This window comes from Mesocricetus auratus, unplaced genomic scaffold (assembly GCF_017639785.1).
Source record: "Mesocricetus auratus isolate SY011 unplaced genomic scaffold, BCM_Maur_2.0 Super-Scaffold_100025, whole genome shotgun sequence".
Classification (NCBI taxonomy): Eukaryota; Metazoa; Chordata; class Mammalia; order Rodentia; family Cricetidae; genus Mesocricetus; species Mesocricetus auratus.
Window position 1 is genome coordinate 9409710 of NW_024429206.1, and position 13075 is coordinate 9422784.

Here is a 13075-nt window from a genome sequence, read left to right on the forward strand (position 1 = left end):
TTGAGACTATAGGAACAGTCTGATCTTGTCTCATTCTTATCTATTAGTTTTAGCATAAACTATTTTTCTCCTCATCTAGTTATTAGTCACCAATTAGTGATTTTCTACTCCCACCATCCTTTCTATATTTATGAGCTGACGTTCCAGCTTAACGGATTTTCTCACTTTCCCTTTTAATTCCTCTACTCTTGTCACAGCTTCTTGTAGATTCCTGCTTTATTCAGTGGGTTATGTTCTATCGCTGTCCTTATTCATGTTTGATGCTCAAACTGGCCAGATCTGACTAACGGGACACTATCAAGCTAGTTCTTGCATTCTCTGTATGTGATGCCTTCAAATGCTTCCCAACGTTGTCCTTCCTGCTTATGTTCCTTGGTCAGTCATTGCTCTCTATAGCTGGTTCCTGCTGGCAGAGAATACTACCCTCAAGGGCAGGGCTCAAGCCATGGTCACCGCTGAGCCTTCTCCAGCTATGACCACACAACACTGTTGTAGTTCCGTCTTTGTTGCTATGACCAAACGCAACTTAGGAAGGCTTGGTTACAGCTTGCAGCTTACAGTCCATCATCAAGGCATGTACTTGCAAGCAGGAACCACTGAGGACACTGCTTGCTGATTCAATCACAGGCTTGAGCTCAGCTAGCTTTTCTCATACAGCCCAGGATTATCTGCCCAAGGTATGGTGCTGCCACCATGAGCTGGGCACTCCCAAGTCAGTTAACTATCAAGACAACCCCCGCCACACACACACACACACACACACACACACACACACACACACACACGCACGCACGCACGCACGCACGCACGCACGCACAGGCCTCTAGATAGTTTAACTCAGGGTTTTCTCTTGGCTGACTCTAGACTATCATGATGGCAACTAAAGCTACCAGGACGCATGAACACATACCTTTCTAGTCACCCAGCCTCCTTGCTCTGCACTGGGGACCATGCACCCCACACTGATCCCTCCTGCTCCACTCCAGTCCTTGCTGGGTGTCATCTTCTCTCCAGTCGGGAGGAAGCCAGTTGTCCCCATCCACAGAAAGCTTCCAGCCATGCAGACCCCCGAGTATTACTCTATTTCCTTTCTCTGTGCCGCCCTGGTCTGAGAGGCCATCTTCATGCGCTGGGGCCACTGGTCTAGTTTCTGAGTGAAAACCCAGGCAATCACACATGCTACTTCTACAAAAGAATCTGCCCCATCTACAAACACACGGGGTTTGGATTAGAGCCACAACTAAAATTGTAAGTACTAAAAGGGAAATTCAATTCTCTCATGTAAAATTTATCTTCCCTGGAAATAAAATCATGCTCAGCTGTCACAAGGCACGTTTGGGAACAGACAGTTCATTCCCCTGATCTAGTCCCCTTCTAGAAACTGCATTAACGGTAGTAAAATGAGCCCCAGTAAGCAGTGGCCAGCACTACCCCCTGAACCAGCACACAAGCAGCCTCCTCTGTTCAAGAGAAACCATTTCACTGTTTTCCAGGAACTTCAAAGTTTCTCAGCTGCCCTGGGAGGTTGGACATCTGAAGCACTGAGGGCAAGACTCCAGGTTTACTTTCCAGAGCTCTTGGATGCCTGAGAATCATCCACGGCCCTCGGCACGGACAAGGTCAACACAGGAGCCTGCAGAACCAGTGGAAGCTCCTCAGATGCAGACCCCACAGCTCTACTCAGCCTCAGGGTCAAAAGGGAGAAACCTGTTCCTTAAGACTTCAGAAAACATAAATGCACATTTGAAAGCTCTCTAGTCAAGAGACCTGTCATGGCTGCTGCCACGGCACCATGAGGCCCTAAGCCAGTGTGAGGAATTCCTTTACACACAGAAAGTCTGCTTTCTGGGCCCCAGGAGAGGAGGTACCCATGGTTAAAGACGCTAACTACTCTGAAGACTGGAAGGGTCCCTGTTTCAAATCCTCCCAAAAGCCTCAGCAAACATGGTCATCTCCATGTTGCCTGTCTTTCTGGTTTTGAATCCACAAAGCTAAACTCCAGGGGAATTTAGGTGGACTCTCAATCGACTGACTACAATAATCCTGAAACAGACCCATGAGAGTCCAATGTCACACTCCATAATTCTGTCATTCTCAGGCAGATGACAAAGTACAAGATAAAGACAATGGGAGAGTTCTGCCCTAAAGATGTCACGGTTCGGCTCCTTGCATTAGCAGTGGTGGAGACAGCCTTCAGAGAAAGAGTACCATCCCAATCACCAGTGTCTCTTCTGTTGTCAGGGAAAAGCTGACTGTCATGCTGAGAGAGTGGCTGTCCTATGGATCCTCCTCCTAGGGGCTTTTTAACTCAAAGGCAGCCCCTGCCCCCCTTTCCCCAAAACTAGCAACATCCAGTTAGCAACCGTGGAAAGAGATTTCCACACCAGGACTCAGCAGGATAGACAGAGGCACAGACCTGTGAAGCCACACATTGACTGCCAAGGCAGAAAGCTACTACAAAGAACCTCCACACACCGCCCAAGTCCTCAACTGGTGACACAAAGCAAGACCACACCACACAGGTGGCGGGATGAAGACAGAGTATCCCTTGTAGTGCAGCAGACCAAAGACCACCATGAATAGCCTCCCTGTTTCTATACACACAATCGATAGCATGATGGTTACTGGAAAACTGTTTCAGGTACCACACTTAGCTCCCTCCCTTCTCGATAAGAAAGCCAACATCCGAGACAGGCCAGCAACAGAAGAAACAGGAAAGCCCCAGGCTGTCTATATGCAGGCTTTCTGTTGTTGTTATAATCAAGAAACACTTTTGTATTTACCTTGAGTGATATATTCATCAACAAAAATTCTGACAGGGCAGATGGTTCTCTCCTACCCTGAAGGGTCAATGAGCCTTACTGGCGAGAGGCTGAATTCAGCAGATCTCAGAATTCGAGAGGCAAAAAGGAAGTTCAGTGGGTTTCCTTAAATGGCTTCCTGGACTGTTGGCTTATGGGGGAAACTACCTCATCCCACCCGTGATCTCTTTCTGCTAACACTTTAAAAAGCTTCCCACACTAGAAAGGACACAGTAGGAGCAGGTCTGCATGCTACCATCTGGGGGGTAAGCATGGGATGACGGAACACTGAACTCTACCACTCCTAGGGTGCCCCTTACAGTTCAAGGTCAGTTAGGGAGAGGTGCAAAATGTGGTGGGATGTGTGGCCCTGCAACTGGGAATACTGGGGACACTGGGGTCCTGTGGGGAACACTGGGGACACTGGGGTCCTGTGGGGAATACTGGGGACACTGGGGGCCTGTGGGCAACACTGGGGACACTGGGGTCCTGCCGGGCAACACTGGGGACACTGGGGTCCTGCCGGGCAACACTGGGGACACTGGGGTCCTGTGGGGAATACTGGGGACACTGGGGTCCTGTGGGGAATACTGGGGACACTGGGGGCCTGTGGGCAACACTGGGGACACTGGGGTCCTGTGGGGAATACTGGGGACACTGGGGTCCTGTGGGGAATACTGGGGACACTGGGGCCCTGTGGGCAACACTGGGGACACTGGGGTCCTGTGGGCAACACTGGGGACACTGGGGTCCTGTGGGGAATACTGGGGACACTGGGGTCCTGCCGGGGGACACTGGGGTCCTGCCGGGCAACACTGGGGACACTGGGGTCCTGTGGGCAACACTGGGGACACTGGGGTCCTATGGGGAATACTGGGGACACTGGGGTCCTGTGGAAAATACTGGGGAAACTGGGGTCCTGTGGGCAACACTGGGGACACTGGGGTCCTGCCGGGCAACACTGGGGACACTGGGGTCCTGTGGGGAATACTGGGGACACTGGGGTCCTGTGGGGCAATACTGGCACCTGTTCACTGAGAGTGAATGTCCGGACTGGATTTACTCTCAGCTCTCAAATACCAGTTCACTTCCAAGAGTGGGTCACTATTACACTAGAAATAAAAGACATATCTCATCAAACAGTCCTCCTCAGAAATCCCGGTGTAGCCTCTGCTGAGGAAGCAGGCTGCCCCAGCCCACATGACAGGCATGGTGCCCAGCTCTTCTCCCTGAGGGCCAGCAAAGCCTTCAAAGCAACAGTCTGATTCAGCACTCAACACATGGCCGTTTATACAGCTTGTCTAAACAAAACTGAATACCCTAGGATGTACTGAGTATTAGTCAATTAAAGTCCAATGTCTCCAAGGCCAGCCTGGTCTACACAGCAAGTTTCAGGACTACAGAGAGACAGCCTGTCTCAAAAAAAAACAAAAAAGTTCAATGTCTCAAACACTTCTAAACCATCTTACCTCTGAACTCTGCACTTAAAGACTGATAACACTGAGAGAGACAGAGAGAGTGTGAGTGTGTGAGCACACACACACACATGAACTTGTTTGTGGCACTAAACTTGGTTCTCTCAGCCGTGTGATTCTGGGAAGCTCTCAAGGCATCAGGTGTGGCAGCAAACACCTTTCTTTACCTTCAGAGCCACCCCACTGGTTAATTCTCTCCTGAATATCACAAGACTGGTAGCATCCCCCACTATTACGGAAATGCTGTGAATATGTGAGCGTGTCCATCTTCTACAAGGACAATGTCTGGCGGTTTTCACTTCTAATCTGCTGTTTGTTCCTGAGGCTCGGGACAGTTGGGATGGTAGGCAAAAGCTGATTACTCCCACTTAGAGAAAAGTGACAAGAAAAAGGTCATGGATAGAAAAAAAGTTCTCCATAATCCTCAGGCAGAGGTTGACAGGCAGCTCACAGCTCACACAACCGTCGCCATCACCCTGCTCCATCTCTAAAGTTCCAACTCTGGCCAGAGGAGAGGAGGAAACCACATAGCGCAGTTAGGCATCACCACCGACAGTCAACAACACTGGCAAAACTCTAAGATAACTGACTCACTGTTTTTAAACACAAACCTAGAACATGAACTTAGGAACATCCTCCCCACCCCCAAGAGCTGCCAAAGCGAACTGAACTGTGGTCTTTACAGTTATGGAGGCACCTGCAGACCCACTCCTACCCGCCACCGATCCACTGGTAAATGAGAAATGGTTTGCCAGGATTCAGACGGACAATGAAGAGTGAGTGCGCACGCGAGCGCGTGCACGTGCATATGTGTAACAACTGCATGAGGTGCAGCAGGAATGAAAGACCCGACTCACCCTGCCTGGTGGCACCACAGAGGGAGCTGCCCTGGTCTGTAAGGGTCTTGAGTGTTGATGCCCCCGGCCTTGCCTCTTCTTCCCCTCAGGCTGGTAGACAGGAACTTTTTCTCACAGAACAAGTGTCTAATCTCACTTCTCACCAAAGAGTAGGTTCTGAGGGGAATCTTGGGTGGGGCATGGGTCCCAGTGCGCAGCCATCTCCTAATGTCGTGGCTTGAGGCCAAAGGCAGGCAGGCAAGCATGGAGCAGATGGCGTCCTGGCAAGGTCCCTGCTGTCCCTGCATTAGCAGCGTCTGCTCATTACTCAGAACCTTCGCTCGCTTTATCTAATGCTCCAGGAAAAGCATTTTGATTTGATTCATTTCGGGATGGTAACGTGCAGCACAATTATCAGTAAAATCAAACTGGAGGGTGGCCAGTGCTGACAATTGGAAACAAGGCACAAGAAATATGAGGCCAGTGGGTTGGAATTCAAAAAATCACAACTGTGGACGACCTTGCCAAATGCCGGCTCCCAGGTGCATGTGCAGGGCTCCTCAGAGTACAGCTCAGGACAGGGTGCTGAAGGGCTGTCGCCCACTGAGGTTCCTGCAGGGAGGCTCCTGCTACAGAGAGGGTGGCAGTTGCAACAAGGGGTCTGGGTCTCAGTGGCTCAGAACTTTGCTTAGGCACAGCGAGAGGGCTGGAGTTCATTAACTCCCCAAACTGCACTCAGCAGACCCCACAAGGCCCTTTTCTACTGTTTTTGCCCAAGAAGCATCAGCCACTGCTCTTGGAAGGGAACAAGGAGAATATGCATTTGATATCTTACACCTGTGAGCTCTGAGTCAGCTCTTCAGGAATATGTCAATTTGTCACCCAAGTGAGCCTGAGGGCAAGGCCACCTGGGCTTGGGAAAGGCAGGAAGCTGCCATCTACCATGGAAATCTTGACAACCTGATCTGACTGGTAAAGCCTGCTAGTGTGGGAGGTAAGTTCCTGCAGGACAGATGGTCTTCACACTGAAGTGGACAAAGTCAAAGTTTGAGGCAAATCCTGAACCCTGGAAGGACAGCGAAGTAAGTGCCCGCCAGCGTGACCTGAGACCCTGAAGCACAAGACTTAACCAAACTAGCCAACAGTGGCCCTCGAGTAGAGCAAGCACAGACCACTCCCATCTATCCGGAAGCCCGGACCTGTGGGATGTGGCAGCCTGTTCCACAGTGCTAGCAACCACCATTCTCAGGTCTGTACTTCCTACTGATCTACAATGGATTTAGTATTGGCTAGGATTTAAATATGACATAACCACAAAAGAAACAGAAGGACTACAAGCAGCAGGTATGTGTAAGAAACGGTTCAACCCTTCCCACGGGGAGAACTACAACCACAGTCACATACCATTCCCTAACAAATCTATCAATACCCCAAACTGAGAGGAGGCACAACTCCCACCTGCAGGAAGAGAAGACAGCGTGACATCTGACACCTGGAAACCCTTCCTATAGGAAACTACAACCCTGCACACATGTAAAAGGACATTATACAGAGCCTTTCAGTACAACACTGCTTGTGAGACACACCTGCTTGTTAGTGAGCCACCAGCTTATACAAAAAGGAGGACTACATAGGTGTGAAAAATTAGGATTTAGGATATGTTACTACATCAAAAAGCCACGGAGTGGGAGCTGGAGAGATGTCTCAGTGGTTAGAGCACTGGCTGCTTTTCCACAGACCCTGATTTGACTCCCAGCAGCCACATGGTGGCTCAGTAACTCCAGTTCCATGGAATTCTTGCTCCCAAGGGCACTACATGCAGGTGGTGCACAGGGACATACATGCAGGCAAAATACCCATACACATAAAATTTAGATAACAACAAAAGACTACCAACTGATGGAACACTTCTACGGACAACTGAGCAGTTATTTACCCAAACGCCAAGCACCACCACCTTCAGCCCAGCAACAGCCAATGATGCACCCTGGGTGCACAAATTCAAGGTCACTGCATTTAACAAGAGCAAAGAGCTCAGATGTGCAGCAGTAAGGGTAACAGCTATGGCGTGACGCAGCACGGCACAACACGGAGAAGAGGAAGGAGTAACACAGAAGGTCACTACGGAGTGTCATTAGGTTAAAAACAACAAGACACACTCAAGTGGGCAAAGTTGGCCTAGGAAGATGAGAGAACCCAGAAGTTGCAGAACACTCTGAGTAGTTTCTTTTACCTTTTTAACAGCCTTATTGTTTGAACTTTAACTATGATTTTTTTTTTTTTGAGACAGGTCCTCAATATGTAGCCCCAGATGATCTGGAGCTCACTAAGCTGGCCAGGCTGCCTCAAACTCAAGAGCTTCATCTGCCTCTCCCTCCCAAATACTGGTAGTAAAGAGGTCCACTACTCCTGGATGAATTAAAGTTTTTAAGCAAAATACTTGAAATCCCCTGTTCAAGTATTTACTATAAAAGAAGATCTCTATCATGTCTAGGTTGCTCACATATTTCTATGCAATGACAATGACAATGGGCCAAAGATGTCCTTGTTAATACCAAGTGCAGCTCAGTAGAGAAGTACTGCTTACTTAGCATGTACCAGGCTCCCTGTGTCTGCATGCATGCACATCTGTGTGCAGTCCCTGTGCATCTGTATGTCTGCCTGCACATCTAATTGGCACCACACTTTATTTTCCCTTCAAGTTCTATTGGCAAGCTGGTCAGATATGAGAGCCCAGTGCTTACTCTTCAAGAGTCTCCATGCTTGCTGTCAGTTAATACTGCTCCAGCCAATAGTAGAGCTGGGAGGACAGCAACTGTGGTTTCAACACCTTCAGTTTCCCCAATAGCAGAAGAGTCTGTGCCATTCAAGAGTGCAGGACAGGAAGAGCATTCCAAAGCTGCCAGTCCAGCTGGAGACTAAGTAGCAATTATGCTCAGTCTGCAGCTACCTGGCTCACCTGGGTCAGCTCACCTGCGGCTACACTGCTCACCTGAGGCTACACTGCTCACCTGGGGTCAGCAAGCACACATGGAAAAGCCTAACTGGGCCATAGAAGCAGCATGCTATTGCTGTTGCTGTTGCTGCTGCTGCTGCTACTGTTTTGAGGAGGCCATAGTTGAACCTAGAGCCTCATATATGGCAGGCCCCAGTCTCAACTCAGTTAACGTCCACTTGTGGTGTCTACGAACATTAAACCAGAAGAATAAAGAACAAAGTTCTGCTCAACTTTTAAATTCCTGTATTTACTCTTTAGCTCTGAATTTTCAACTCTGAATGTTAGACGTTTATGAAACTGGCTATGGCTACTGTAACTCCACCCCTCTGTGCCAAATGACACCACGCTGTCAGAAGATCTGCATAGCCCTGGCATGAACGCCGAGTCCCCGAAATGTGCTGTGGTGCAACTTCCAGGCTGGAAGGTGAGGTGGCAAGGCTTCGGAGCTGCAGACTTTCCAACACAATGGACATCAGCACTGTGAGGAGTAGGCAGGCAGGCTACCATGGCCAGCAATGTGACCACTGCTCTCAGCTAACAATGTCATATGTCCCATCATCCCAGTAACAGTTCTGTAAAGCTACAGTTGCTCTCACCTGAGTGACTCTCTCCAGGCCAGAGACAACACATCAAGAACTGTGCTTAGTGGCTGAGTGCCAGGTGAAGGCAGGCGCTGACAGTCAGTCGGTTTCCTGCCTGCCCAGATCACTTCTCCATCCTTGTCCCTAGTCTTTTTAGCCTGAGCCAAGGATACAGGAAAAGGAGGCCAAGGATATTTAATATTTTAAACTAAACACACCATTTGCTTAAGATGGTCTGGCCAGTCTCATCACGCCTGGCACTGGTGCCCAGCTCCATGGTTCCAGGATGAATTAAACAGCAGTTTTAATGGGTACCATGTCCAATGCCTACTAATGGACCAGGGTTGTTGGCTAGCTTCTTCACATAAAGGCAGAAGGCAGTGCATGGATGTGTGTGCTCCTGTTCCCAGGGAGGAGGCAGGGTGTGTGATCGTGTGTGCACAAAGGAGACGGGAGCAGCTGCTGCAGTTGCTGAAGCTTTCTTCTGCACAGGGAGAGGGAGGGGAGGAGGAGGCTGGGGTACTGGGGTACTCACCATCCTCATAAGCCGCCACGGCCAGCGAGCTGTTAATCCTCACAAAGGAGACATATGGCTGCATTCCAGGCTCCTCCTCCTCAGACTCAGATTCCAGGAAAGGGGCCACATAGTCCCAGGTGCGGGTGTCCCACACCCTCACGTCCCCTGACGTGTATCTGGAAGAGAAGAACACCCTTGGTTCTAAGAGAGATCTGGAGGCCACACATAGTAGCGTGTGGGCTGGTCAGGAGGTGCTGCTTCTGTGGCCATCTGCATGGGCGACTAATGGGGAAGGTGTCAACTGAACCACAAAAGGTTGTGGACACAGCACAATGGTGACTACTTACTACTTTTAATCCCAGCACTCGGGAGGCAGAGGCAGGCAGATCTCTGTGAGCTTGAGGCCAGCCTGGTCTATGCAGTGAGTTCCAGGACAGCCAGAGCTACATCATGAGACCCGGTCTCAAGAAGGAAGGAAGGAAAAGGAACAAGACTGTGATGGTGTACTCCCTCTCGCCCTTATAACCAAGCTGTCACCCTCACCCTTCCTACTCTAGGAATCACAGGCAGAAACGTGGACATGTGCTGGCGTTCCCCTCAAACATGCCTGCAGAAACACAGGTGCAGCTGGGACACTGAGAACTAACAGTCCTGCAGGCAAGGCTCTTCACACCTCCTCCTGACTGATTAGGGAGGTCTGCTCAGGCACTGTCACCTTCCTGTGAAAGGTTCCCATCCTGACTGTAGGGCACCCGAGTCAGTCAAAGACAGCACTGAGGGAAAGTCAGATGGGCGACTCCTGAGTTGTTTACAAAACAAGATGATTGGTTGCCTAGATTGAACCACATGAAGTCATGAACAGCTGGTGTTCACTAGGTAGAGCCTAGGGCGCCTAGGCACGTGAGAGGCTGACCTTTAAAACCATTGGCCGGCTGTTTTCCCACTCTGTGGTTTTTTCCTTTAAAAGATGCTTGCTGTGTGGTAATAAACAAGTTCCTGCTTGACTAGACTCCCTGCTATGTCTGATCATCTCCTGGAGGCTGGGAATGGGCGAGCAGCACACTTACTCTTCCTCAGATGCAGCTCAACCTTCCGTGGTTGGGCTAAGACTGGCACCTGAACCTGGTACACTTTCATGAAGGACCTAAATCTCAGCGGAGGCCAAGCAGTATCTCAGGGTAAGTGAGACCCTCAGTACAGGTAACTGTTTTCAGTAAGAAGGAAGGAGGACTGGAGAGGTCCACCAAAGATGAGGCAGAAGAGAAATGGGCCAAATCATCCACCCCAGATAACTCCAGACTCCTCTGCCTTACACTCCCAGGAGCAAGGAAGCTGGGTTCCCCTCTACCACCCTCAGGGAAAATCTGTGGGAACTGGACCCCTATGATTGACCAGACAAAGGCAGGTAGAGACCTGGAGGCCTGGTTTATGCAGAGGCCTACCCAATCAAGGAGGGACAGGAGGACACAACTAGGGCCCTCCCAAGCCTACCTGGCAAACTTGGCCCCTGGGTCAGGCAGGCCTCTAAACTGGTATCCTTGGGAGGCCAAGGATCTTAAAGAGCTCCACAAGGCCATGGCAGAAGATGGTCCTAATTCCCCTTGGGCACAGATTCTGTTACAGGACATCACCTATTTTTCGTGTGTCCTCAAGGACTGGCTGGATGTGGCTAAGGCAGTCCTCCCTAGTTCTCAGTTTATCAAATGGTATGCCTTTTATAAGGAGGAATGTAGGCAAATAGACAAGCTAACCCCTCCATCCCTATTACCTATGCTGTTGGGATCGGGAGACAGTTACTCCACTAGGGTTCAGCAAGCAGGGATCCTTGGGCCATATCAGGATCAGGTGAGGCAGGCTGGGTTGAACTGGATGATGGGCCTACAGAGTCCCCCATAGCTGGGATGAAGCAGGAGCCCAGTGAGCCTTTGTCAGAGTTTATAGACCAGGTCCAACAGAGCGTTCAGCACAAGCTGCCGCCCACAGACCTCAGAGAACAATTTATCAAATTGTTGGTATGGGAAGGGATGAATGGGGACCATAGAATGGCCTGTGCAGGATTAAAAGACAGTTCCCTAAGCAGATAGGTGGTAGCCTCCCAAGATGTAGGTACCCAGCAACACCAATCCCAGTCTCTGGCCCTGGCCTTACAGGCACAGACAACCACCATGACAGAGGCCATCACCCAGGCCCTGACAACACAGGGTCAAGGGCTCTTGAGACCGCTGGGAAAAGGGTCATGCTTTAGATGTGGGCAGGAGGGTCATTTTAAAAGAGACTGTCCTCAACACCCACCTCCCCCCTAACAGGTCAGGAGGGGTTAAGCCCCCCTCCACTCCATGTCCTCAGTGCAGGAAAGGATACCATTGGAAGAAGGACTGTAGATCAAATCTGACCTGGAGGAAATGTCTTTAAACTAGAGGAGGGGCAGCCTCCAGCCCTGGTACAAAAGGGAAGGAGCCCCTCTAAAGGCAGGATTAGAAGTTCTCATACCCAGACAACACACGCCTACTAGACTGTCCCCTTGATTGAAGGACTTCATCTAAAAATGACCGTTTTTATAGGTGGTAAGAGGTTTCACTGTTTGGTAGACACAGGGGCAGACAGGACAGTGCTCCAGGAGGAGGAAGTGCCTTCCACCTGGGAGCTTCCACCTGGGTCCTCGGTTTTGGGAGTGGGAGGTAACTCCCAATGAAGAGAAATAGTGACCTTAATGCGCTGGACCAGTCCACACTGGGACCAAGGAAAGATATGCCCCTTAGTGGTCAAAGACCTTACTGCCAATTTGCTGGGACAGGACATGCTGAGCCAAATAGACGCCATTGTGAGCACAGATCATCCATCAGGCTTTTTATGAGGATACCCTAAAAGAGAAAGAGGAATGAAGGATGGGAAAGGACCTAAAGGGGGTCACAGACAAGGATTTTTTTTCAGCCTCCACAACTACAGAGGAGAACCTGAGAGGTCTATCCAGGCATACCACCAATCATAAGGGTCATTGTCCCTTGAGTGCTGTCTATCAGATGGGCACCAAAAAAGCCCGTATGGGTAGAGCAATGGTCACTGGGGTCACTGACTAAACCTAAGCTACTAGCACTAATCAGCTAGTGGATAAACAATTAAGACTTGGACATATCCGCCCTTCTATGAGCCCACGGAACACCCCAGTGTTTGTAATTCAAAAGGCATCTGGGGCTTGGCACATGCTCCAAGATTTGTACAAGATGGAACTAGTGGGCACCCCTTAGGGGCATGCCCTGGACTCCTGCTATCCCCACATAATATACATTTATAGTACTGATATTAAAGATTGCTTCTTTTCTATACCACTACATCCAGAGGATTGTGATAAATTTGCCTTCTCTGTTCCTTCACTTAATTATTCCAAGCATGATCAACGTTTTGAATGGGTAGTTCTACCACAGGGAATGGCTAACAGCCCAGCCTTCTGTCAACAGTATCTTTCTATTCTCTTAAGGCCTACGCTAAAGTCAAAGGATTCATATAATATATGCTTATATGATTGATTTAATTTTGGGACATCAGGATCCAGCATATCTGGAGCGCTTTGTGACACAGGTACTCCAATTGCTTAAAAAAGGGGGTTTTGGGGGAGGAAGAGGGAGCTGGGATTGACAGGTGAAGCAAGCTTGTTGCTAATTTAAATTAAAACAAGTTTTTTAAAAAAAATTGACTACTCTTCTAACTGGATAATGAAATAAAAGTCTATGACATGGTTAAAAAAAAAAGGGGGGGGCTTTACTGTTACCCCAGAAAAAGTCCAAAAGGCGCCCTCCTTTCAAAGTATTTGGGTTGCACCTCACACTGACACAGGCTAGTCCGCTTGAGCCCGTTCTGGAGGTGCCTGAA

At 49.6% G+C, this 13075-nt stretch overlaps 1 protein-coding gene across 1 annotated transcript in view; it reads right to left on the reverse strand.

Annotated features, from left to right (window-relative positions):
* The window catches only part of Fbxw8 (F-box and WD repeat domain containing 8), a 97700-nt gene that overhangs the window by 42791 nt on the left and 41834 nt on the right, over positions 1 to 13075 (reverse strand). The window contains exon 5 of the mRNA XM_005078994.4: positions 9227 to 9384. Within this exon, the coding sequence (XP_005079051.1) occupies positions 9227 to 9384 (158 nt within the window). The remainder of the gene's footprint in view (positions 1 to 9226; positions 9385 to 13075) is intronic.